We start from the raw sequence: 12,058 nt of genomic DNA on the forward strand, positions 1-12,058 counted from the left end.
CATTTTTACCTAAAACCGGATTTATACGTCGACGCAGTTGTAATGCAGTGGACAGTGGTACATACAATTCGTGCATACACGTCATAATATTATTATCGATGGATACTTACATATCTACGTGTCCATATTGTTTGTTAATTTTTTACTTCTTTGGTTTGTAGTTTTTTAATCATTTTGTTTTTACTTTAGAATGTAGTACACTACTGTTATTATTACGTGATATAAATGTATTATACTACCTCAGTGGTGTAGCTACACGATTTTGCTTTAGTGGTGGTGATGGGGTTATTGGCAGATAATTTGTTAAAGGAGAGGAGGTTCAACTAGGATCCTTCATCTGTTTTGTATGCTGATTGCTGTGGGTTTGGGAATAGGTGTATCTATAACATTTCAGATGTTTGTAACCTTCATATAAATTACAATATTAATAAACCATGTTAACGTAGTCTTACATAAAACGTTCACAGAATACTAAAATTATTTTTAAAATTTCTTGTTATTTGAGGAGTACAAGAGCTGCATCTGCTTTAATCCCCCAGTTACGCCATTGTTTAATCTACATTGCAAAAATAAATTCGAACTATGGTGAAATACATTTACATTATCATACATCATTATTTAAAATGCACTCAGTTACTTACAGCTGATAGCCGTAACGATTAGCTACGACTTGCTACTAGCATTTACTGGCTTAATATATAGTTTGATATCATCGACAATTTTTATTCTAAAAATATGATGTTATTGTTAAAATGGATTGCCTAAAATTATCGAGTTCTATGAAAAAAATGTACTATGATTATACAACATAAATCAATGATATCATGAACCATTATCACTTAACCTGAAAAGCGGTATGGTATAATTATATTATCACTCATCAGCATGATTATAATATTATTGTAAGTGTGTAATATTTTACGCCGCAAGAAAATGGTCGATAGATGTAAGCTCACGTCATAATAATAATAATAATAATAATAATATGATCCCACTCGAAGCATATGGGATCGTCGTCATGAGAAGTACGTCATGTTTTTCTCGACGATGATTTCAAACGCACATAATATAAAACAAATATCGTAAAATATTAAATTATAAAATATCATACATAAGGAGATCGGAAGTGTCTCGCTCGACGACGACCAAAAATCAGGTCGTCGCTTATGACAGCAGTCTGACAATCAAATTTCGATTTGTTCGTAGCCGGATATAGAAAAATAAATAAAAACGGAACTGAGTATAATATATATAGAACCAACTGGGGTATTTCATCGCACTGTTATCGTCGTATAACTATTTGGTTTTAAGTTTCTGTAAATCGTAAAAAAAATGTATTGAACATATACCTTATAATATTATACGTAAATATAGGTACCTAAATGTTACTATTTCTACGACGTTTCTTCACTCAATGTTAATTTTATTTTATACTACCCACACTTTTTTTTAATCTCATATAAACCAATATATTTTATAGGTTATATTATAATACATTAATAGTCAAATTAACGTTACAGAATGATTTTAAATATTAAATTAGGACGGTCGCAGAGTGCAGCGATCATCCTAATATTATATTTATTTTTGCATATGCATAGTGTCACCGTGATGGCATCGATAGGTACCAAAGATATATGTATCTACTATAAAATTACATGTTAAAAATATGACATTTTTATTTTCCATTAGCAGTATGGTACAAATTATATTATTATGCAGAGTGCACGGAGTTGAATCTAAGGTGACTATAACGCGATAGTTTAATAATGTATGTATTTTGTAGTTAGAATTAAATGTCGAGTTGCCGATTTTCATGCAATGTCTCCGTTTACCGGTCCAAGATTTGATGATTGCGGAAACCTCCACTATTATTAGGTTGACAGTGGCGTGTTGATTACTTATCGACCATGGCTTACATTATAGTATTATATAATATTTTTTTTTTTATCTTGGAAGTTCGTCCGGAATGTGTTTTGTGTACACTATTTTGTCCGAGTGGTAACCGAGAATATGAATCAAAATGGCGAAACAATGGCGGTATACACAGGCATTATTATAATTTATAGTCGTTTGTCTATCGTCACGTATATATTTAGTTTTTGCCAAATTTTTTTTACAGGCAATGGCGTAATATAGTAATGTATAACATTATATTTGTCTGCTGTCTTCGTTGTTTGCTTCAAACAACCTCGATGAATTATTATCGTTCAAAATGCAATTTTACACGTCAGACTTACGTTTTATTTGGCTCACATTATGTGGGAAAATCTACACGTGACAATTATCGGCATTTCCGTAAAAAGTGTATGACCATAATATGAAAATTAATATTTTTTTCAAGTAGTATAAAAAAAGTTATTATTTGGAGATCTATATTTAATAATACAGCAAAATTGTTGGCGAATCGTTGTGTAAGTTGCGAGTTTGTTAGATGGATACGGTTACGATCTAAAGACGGTTACCCCGAAAATATCACTGACAGTTTATACTTGAATTTTTCAAAGGTATACATTTTACGACCTTGCTGTTTATAAGTACATACGTTAGGTACCTAGTACCTACATCATATTATGATGCAAATACCAAACGAATCATTCGATTTAAATATTTAAGTTTGACTGAATGTCAACAATGTGAACTTTTGGAGACTTAACAATCTATTAATATGATAATAATTATTTATTATAAAATATATTTAGATAAATAGAGATATTTAGATTAAACAAAATGTTTAATATTATTAAGTTAGAAAAGTTTTTAAGAGTAAGAAAATAACGAATAGTATCAAATATTATACAGTATACGTAGGTACCTTTAAATTGTTTAAAGGTTAGAAATTCTAAACTGTTTTAAAAATTAAAACATATCAACTATTATTTGTATGGTTTTTTAAATGGTTCATTATATTAAATTAATTTAGGTTCACATATTTTGATGTTTATAAATTTATGACATTGGGTAATAATTTATAACAATTCAATGGATACAATAATATAGGTAGTAAAGGATAAATACTTTGAATTCAACTATTTTCTACGTATTATTTTAATATACATTTCAATTTATTATTAAAAATGTATGCCGATGAAATGGTGTTCTAACTGAACGTCATAATGAATTTTAACGCGACAAATAATGTGATCGTTTTGTTTTATAATTTGAGTCCTTATAAAGCAAATTAAAAAATATTACGTAATAAATTCATAACTATGATCATGAAGAACTAAGCAATGCAAACCGTAATCAATTTGTTTATAATGAAGTCTTGAGAAATAATTGTGAAGAAATATAGCCGACAGCCATATAGTAATACAGTGAATTCACCAAGCATTTTATCAGGCACCCCTCTTCTTTAATAATGCAGTTCGAATAAGACCTCTTCTTTTCTATTGTACATTATTTAGCGGATAATTTTCTGAATATTTTAAAGAACAGAACTAAAATTATTGTGAGTTATTTTTGAGTTATTTTACTTTGTGTACTTAGGATAATAGATGCGTAATAATGGGTTCAGAAGACTGATTTGAACATTTTTTCAATTAGTATTAATGTGTTTTAACATTATTAACTTGCAAAACTGGTCCAAGTATAATTAATAATAGATCCAATAGTATATTTTTTTTTTTGATAAAACCATTTTTAAAGACATTTATACTTAATATAAACATATTCATAAATAAGAAAATACTATTCACATTTTTTATTAAGTAGGAACATACATTAACATTTAAAAAATATTATCCACTAAATAATTAATAACTTGAGTTAAAAATGCTTTAAAAATATAAGTTTGTATCTCCACTTAAGTTGTACAGTAAAATACTTTAATAATAAAAAAATGAGGATGAGTATGTTTGGTGAATAACTCTGTGTAGTAATAGTAAACGATGCAACTAAATGCTTTTATTTCATAACGTTGTCTATAAGAAAAAACACAGAAAACAGCCAATCACATTTTGTAAAAACAAATTTGACTGTTCACCGTAATCGTGAAAATTGTGTGATAAATATCCTAAAAAGTTCTTGACGTATACTTTACATCTACATAATAATATAGATATTGTGCCAACAGAACATTAAAACACTGTATACTTTTAAGCTACAAATAATTGTGCAATAATAAAATATTTATCTATATGTATATATATTAAATCTAAGATTTAAGTATTTGGTCTACTTGCATAAAATGATGAGATATATTTCGGATACAAAACGATTTATGATTAAAATTATCGGACTTAGAACACCGCATCGGAAGAATATTATTAGGTTAAGTGCATGCCCGCGGTTCAACAGATTTTAGATTTTTTTAAATCCGGATTTCATGCACGAAATATACTCGTGTGTGCTCTTGCATCCACGTAACCTAACCTGGCAGATCTTAGAGAAGATAATAATATATCTTTATAATATTGCACCGTCTAATAATATACATTTATGATACTTAACATTTTAAGCTTACAGTTCTGCAAAGTCCGCCCAGGTCGAGACTCAAATAATAATATTATTTCGTCCATTGCGTCATCGAGAGTCAGTCGTCTTCGTCGAGGGACTATCGAATTTCTAGAACATGATTTTAATAATATTATTATGCCGTCGGTATTTCATGACTCTGATATTGATGTAATATCAAGTTTATGTAATGTATCACACGACAGGGACGACGACGCTATCGTGTTATTAGTTATTACTCATTTTTATATCCGGTCATACAGTGAAATCAGTTTCAGAAATCTTCTAGAGAATCTAAATTTTAAACGTTTGTTCACCGCCACTACCACTGATGACCCTTATTTTATGTATTTTATATAACATACATGCCAGGTATTATAATATTATGTTTATATTAATACAGGGTCTAGATTTCAATGCAAAGTTGAATTACTTTTGGGTGCTCAAATGCATTCTAAGTATACAGCTGATACTTCAAAGGTGAACCTTTTTTATAGTATTTCTTAGAATTTTCGTGTTATTCTATTAATTTTTAGTGCTTATTACATAATACACTGTACGAGATTTAAATATAAATGATGAAATTCAAAATATTATTTTCATAATATTTGCTTTAATCATTTTTAGGTATTTTTCATAAGTATACCAAATGATAATCATTTTTGTTTTGAAAATGAAAACATCGCTATCTTTCTACAGTGATTATCAGACGCGGTGTCTTAATGGGACTCGAAAAAATAACAACTATTATTGGTCTGTAGAAGTTGCGTTGAGATCTCTTTTATTTTGAATACTGTTTTTTTTACTGACCGTGCGCTTAAGTTCCGTATTTTGTTTTTTTATTATCCATTTATCCTTGGTTTAGTTAAGATACCCAAAGAAGTGTTAAAAATATCGAAATTAAACCGTCATTTTCCTATAATCTGTGTCACTATGTAGGTATTTTTTAATGAACACTATTGCAGCGTTCATATTGAAAAGGGATTTTGTTCGGGGTTTTTTTTTTGGTAATTTGAAGAAAATGTTCCGATAGTTTTCAAATCAAATCCGAGGCCTAATTATAATGATAACTTTAAGGCCGTTGGCATAACATATAACAAAGTCGGCCTCTGTGTTGTTATTGGAATTTCGTTTTTTTTTTTTTTTTGTGACTATGCTCATTGCATCGGTTGCGATGACGTGTTTTTGTTTAGTTGACTTTTATTTTTACTTGTATAAAAAAAAATGTATAGTTAGGTATATGTATACATTTTTGACGAGATTGCGATTTTTCACAAAGCGTTAATTTCAAGAGAGAGAATGCTTACTAATAATGCCCGACGCCGATAGATAGTATGGGATAAATCCATTAGTAGAATAACCAGCAAAAAAAAAAATAGGATGCTAGTATATGCCATATGGGCGCATTTGATGTATAATGAATTTGTTTGTATTCGAAAAATCGTAACGCTGATACACCAAATTTTCAATACGTCACTGGCGTCGAGCTATAAAAAACGTGTCTGATTTGATTGAGTCATATCAGAGTGTTATTGTGTTATACGTAGTATAAAATTATTGAGTTATATAATATAAACAACTGATGTACGATTCTAAGTTATTCTCGTGAAAATCTTAAAACATTCGAAACTCGACGTTACAAGATCGATTGTTGTTGTCTTTCTGTTGGTTTATTTTTCATCAATCGCCTAAAATGTGAACATTGTTCCGTAACACGAAATAGGAGTCAGAACACGTCTCAATTGTTTTGTGTAAAGATTATCCATTTCTTCAGTATATTATAATATTTATAACATTTGAAAATTAGCGTTAGATACGATATAGTATCTTCGCGACTTCCCCTAATGATGTAAAATTTGTTTGGTAAACTTGCTACAAGTTATAATTGTTTTTCCAAATCGCAGAAGAAAATTGACTGAATGTTGATCTATTATTGGTATGTTCAAGATACATTATACAATTTAGTTTCCAAATTATATTGTTTGTTCAGTAGCTGCTCTGTTCATCGTTATATTTACAAGTACCTAGGTATCATGTATATATTTTAATGTTTATACGTCATAAAATAGATGCTTTATGCTAATTTTAGTTTTAATTTTTCATAGTCTTCATATTTCACGGTTGGAGTGTTTATCTATAATATTTGAGTTTAAGAACAGTATTGTTCTTTTATTTTTAAAAAAAACATTTATGTTAGTGTAATTTTGTAATTTTGACATCAAACATAGATAAATATCAAGGCAGTCATACTACATTATATAAATAGGTACTAACATAATACTAATATGATAAACGAAAACACCAGAAGTACATAAATTAACTTTTTGATTTATATTCATACAGTTTACGTATACGTTACAGTTTACTCAAATTAATATAATACAAACTTATTTTTTCGTTCAAGATTTTGATTAGATTTGTAGAAACTTTGGACCACCGCCTTACACGCATTTGATTGCAATTACAACGGTCTTATTTTAATATACACTATTATATACGACATAACGATCGTGTGTGTAAAAACGCTAACCTTGTGTTTTTCATTTTCAGATTTTTAATATCGATTATCGAAGTCAAAATTAAAAACAACAAAATGGGAAAATTATCTTTGGTCGTAGTTACGATGTTAGTGGTTACTGTGGCCGCATATCCAAGCAAACCTTCTTTCATCGGCTGCCAGAGCTCAGAAGATTGCGGCATGGACGAATGTTGCGTTTTAGGTATGTACTTATTGACCTTCTACCAAAAAATAATTTTAACAACACTAATAATAATAATGAATAATGACTAATCATAAAAGTATTACAGTACACCCCAATAATGTACCATAGTTGTGGGTGTATTAGCAATTCCCAACCTTTATATGTTTATGTGACAAACAAAAAAAAATACTATTTAACTCAGAATTTCATCAAAAAATTGCTCAAAAACAGACGTATCTGCCAAACATAAGTTGATTTTATAATTGCTTACACTGAAGTCAAATATTATGCTTAAATAATGGATCTTCATATTATATTTCGATGTCAACAAAAGATTCGTTTTTTTCCATAGCATACTTGAAATAAATATATTAGAATATTATGTTGGCCACCCCTAGGAAACCATTTGCCTGCAGGTGACATCGAGTTTTCTGTATTAGAATATCATAGCGACAAATGACAATACTGTTACATAGTAGATATATAATATTGTAGCATAAATACTAGTAGTGCAATAGTACAAAATTGAATATAGTAGGTTCTATCTATATTATATAATAATATGTAGATTGTTTCGAAATGATTTGGTAACCAAACGCTGGTTGAGGTGAAAATTTTTTTTTGTTAGTCGATATTAAAACGAAATTGTACTAGACTCCGAAATACAGAACCGTTGCAACACTATTCGTTTCGTGTACACACAGTTTCCCGGATTAGTTCTTAGAGTATTGCTGCTATATTGTGGATACCACCGAACGTATTACTTGAAGTTTGAATACCCACATTGACTCGACGGCTTCAATATAAATTGGGAGTGGGATATAGGATATTAAAATTTGCATTTTTACACGGTGATATCGATTTCATATTATCATTATCGTCTGACGAGTTGAATCATTGACCGCGATATTACATTATGTTATGTTACATTCCACATATCAGTTTACCCGTAACAGTGTAATATTGTACGGTATGCGATTAAAACAATTACATTTTTGAGTGCATCAACATAGTTCTCCTATATATTTAACATAATAAGTATACAGTGTGTAATTTGTAAGATGTGAGATGTATTTAAAATAATTTCAGTGTAAAAATAAATTGTCAATTCTTCCAGACATATTATGGTATTAGGTATCAATACATTTAAATTAATTATACAGTTTTGTTACCTACCTATCAATAATATTAATAATTATGTGTCTATTAGTCTAGAGGTTAATCGATACGATAAAGCTTATAGGCGACGACATGGTTAGACCTTAACAATAATAATAATTATAATAATTATGATAGAAAAAATAATTGATAATGACACAAAATATTGAAAATAGTAGTGTAGTATAATAGGTACCAACTAGTATTTCCGCGTACACCGCATTTAGCTGATTAAAATCCGCGTACTGTTGTGGAGTGGTTTCGACTGTGTTTCGTGTGTCAACCAAGAGAGTCAAGGCGTTATAATATGTAGGTAGGTAGTCAAACAATATTGTCATGATCCGTTTTATCATTTGAAATTGAAAACCTACAGATATCAAATACGATAATAATAGTTAATTGTCTTGTATTACACAGCTTAAAATGTAGGAACTCTCGACTGCTGGGTATTTGACATTGGTTTTTATCGTTTGACTGCAGCAACAACAATATGATTACGAACGCTGCGGAAATTGCGTGGCTTATCAAAATTCCATAGTAAGAGTTAAATAAAATAAAATATATAACAATAACAGGCTATCGCGATTCATTAAGTGTTGTTATTGTTTTAATAACAGGTGTAAAATTGCATTTTGAAAAAAATTAAATAAAAAAACAACCCATAAAACGACGACACCAAGGACGCGGCTCGGTGTCAGTGTGATATTTTTAATAGTAAGAAAAAAAAAATCGCTTTGGGTAAAAACAAAAATCGTGTTTACGAGCCGCCGCCTAGCCGTACACAATTAATTGTGCAAGACGCAAGTCATTCGTGTACGACCGAGTTATAATAACAGTGTTAGTGCAGTACCAAATATCGCACAATATCGTGTGCACATACATATTATTATAATGACTGTATGAAATCGGCGAGCGTAAAACCATCAATAGCTTCTTAAACGGTTATTTTGTTTGTAGGTACCTAATACCTAGACGAAAAATAAAAATACAATCGTGAGAATCGACGCCTTCGACATTATATTATTATACATCGCCTACGCTCGGCGCGTCTTCATCTCCGAATGTCAAGGAGGTATTGTCGTATAATGGGCACTGTATTATAGTTGCGTGATAATGCAAACCATCGTATTATTGTTACGTTGTCGTCGATTGCGCCGCGGGACCGGCAAACATTATTTTATGAACCTTTTTCAGATTTAGTCGGGAGTTCTCTATTTTTTCAATCGTATTATATAGTTAATAATATGACTATATTATTGTTAATCCGTGGAAGGACGTTTTATTTTGCTTTGTTTTTTTTTTCATCTCGTTTTTCCCGTTCTCCGCAGCGTATATACTACAATACATAAAAATAGTATTGACTTTTGAAAATCAAATGGTAGTCGTAGTTTTGGGTTTCAATATGAAGTAGAATTCCCGTTGTGTCCGTCCTTCGTGACCATCGTTGCCGTGGTAACCATTGTTGATTTTATGAAAATATTAATTTACCATATTTTTGGCTTTGGGGTATATAATATTATTATTGTCGATGTCGTTCTTTACATTGTTTTTCGATAGCATTAAATTAATTAAATCATTATTCTGCTATCATTATATTATCTCGTCTATCTGCTGCATTCAATGTAATATAATATTATTTTGTACCTATAGTTACCAGTACCTACTTGTGACTCGTTACATTTGAGAATTTTTAAAATTATTGGTTGTAATTCATATGAAATACGTAAAGAAACTGCAAGAAACCTTGTTAAGAAAAGATAAGCTTTTTATTTTACACGAAAGAGAATAATTGTTATTTAAAAAAATATTAAGGAGACAGGCTGTCCAACCGGTTGCTTATAGTGACACAGCCTACATTCCAGCCACTATATTATTGATAGTAATTTAATTCGAGGAGTTTAAAGACAATTAAATATCCTTACAACTCTATGAGGTATAATATAAAGATGACAACAAGATAAACAGTACCTAAAATAATTAATTAAATACTAGATTCTACTAATTCTTATTTCTTAATGCATATTTTTGCATTATCCCATACTTCTATTTGTTCATCAAATTAAAAATAATGTATATACATTTAATAACACTCAAGTTTATTAAGTAGGTAGGTTTAATGCAATAACTGTTTCTCAATTACTAACTGTATCAGATTATATTATTTGACGCACAACGACTCTCGTCGTAACAGTAAATTCGTATGTTTGTTTTAGATTGAACGTTGAGAGTTAAGTTAAGTGTTAACTTTTTCAAGTTTAAATTTTTTCGTAAATGATTATTTGAATTTAATGCATTAAATATTGAAATAGAATATTTTTCAAAAATTGTTGTTGCGCTCATTATTTTAATATAATAGTTTATCATAAAGTTTATTAACCATTGTTTATATTATCTATGCGAATATAATTCATATAGGCTGCAAAGTATGTATTACTGGCACTTCTACGGTCTTCTATAATTTTAGCGCTTCTAAAAAATAAACTAATGCGATATACTGTATTATATACGTGCAAAAATGTTAAAAATATAAATCGTTCCTACTAAACTGTAAACATGGACTGAGAACGAGAAAACAATGAAGTGGTATTTCTTAAGCTTAACACAATACATCTGAACAAACAGCCTCGTTATTCGTATTAGAAAATGTATACATTATTATCTTATAATATATTAAATATTAAATGTTCGCCGGTAGAGAATAAAATTTAACAACATGTACTCTGGTCCGGGTATAAAAATATACCACATTATATTAAAATAATAATAATGTGTCGTATAAGGAATTTCCGATTTCGTACACCGGTCCACTGTTGGCGGCGCGAAATTCCGTACTATATCGGAACCGGTTACCGAAGATGATATTATTATTATTATCATCATCATCATCATCATCATCGTCACCATCATTATCATACAGCCAACGAACGCTAACGGGCCCATATAATATTATACTGTACAGTGTAGACGTAGAGGTATACGCGCGGTGTACTACGACTCTCATCTGTCGGGGTCAACCGTGGTTTGACCTTAAATGGCTCGGGCGCACACCCGCCACCGCCGCCCACAAAAACTGCGTTTGCAAGATTTTTCACGACCTCGGCGATGTGTGGGTACCATCGGTTTGCTCGTTTTTGTCGATTTTGAGTAGACATAATACTATTGTATTTAAAACTTTTCCTCCACGTGCGTAGAGAAGAATAAATTGCAGCAAAAGCGCGTTTCGTTCCGACGAACAGTGTCTCCACAGCTCATCGTATCCATTATCGAGCACGCATATTTCAATACATTTTTGAAACTTTCATTCATAAAATGAAACCTTTTAGAAGCCATAAATCGCTTTTAAATGTATAAGGTGTTGTAAATAATACACTGTGGTCTGTGACTAATATAATGCAGCTAGAATAGATACCTACACTCATAGCGAGATGACAAACTTTTTAAATCGATGGCAAGAGGGAGGGTTTTTATTATTTTTAAATCTATATGAAGCCCCTTGAGTGTTGGCTTTATAATGATGTTGTGTTTTTATAATAACTTTACGTCACATGGAAACATTTTGTGTTTTTATTTCTGTAACACTTATGTAGCTTTTTTAGTTTTTTCTTATGCGTTAAACAAACCCCCGTGCCGACAATTGCTACAGAAATTAGAAACTTGCTTGAAGCGTTAGTCTGGATTTTTGCTCTCCTTCATACTCCTCAACAATAAATTTACTTTGTTTTCAGACAATTATTTTCTCGTTG

The 12,058-nt window shown here is 30.3% G+C and overlaps 1 protein-coding gene across 1 annotated transcript in view; it reads left to right on the forward strand.

Moving 5' to 3' along the window:
• Nucleotides 1–12,058, forward strand: part of LOC111039354 (astakine-like) — a 44,259-nt gene that overhangs the window by 12,285 nt on the left and 19,916 nt on the right. Inside the window, exon 2 of the mRNA XM_022322843.1 lies at nucleotides 7,006–7,175. Coding sequence (XP_022178535.1) covers nucleotides 7,049–7,175 — 127 coding nt within the window. The 5' untranslated portion in view covers nucleotides 7,006–7,048. The remainder of the gene's footprint in view (nucleotides 1–7,005; nucleotides 7,176–12,058) is intronic.

The sequence above is a fragment of the Myzus persicae genome, unplaced genomic scaffold (genome assembly GCF_001856785.1).
Source record: "Myzus persicae strain clone G006 unplaced genomic scaffold, MPER_G0061.0, whole genome shotgun sequence".
NCBI lineage: Eukaryota > Metazoa > Arthropoda > Insecta > Hemiptera > Aphididae > Myzus > Myzus persicae.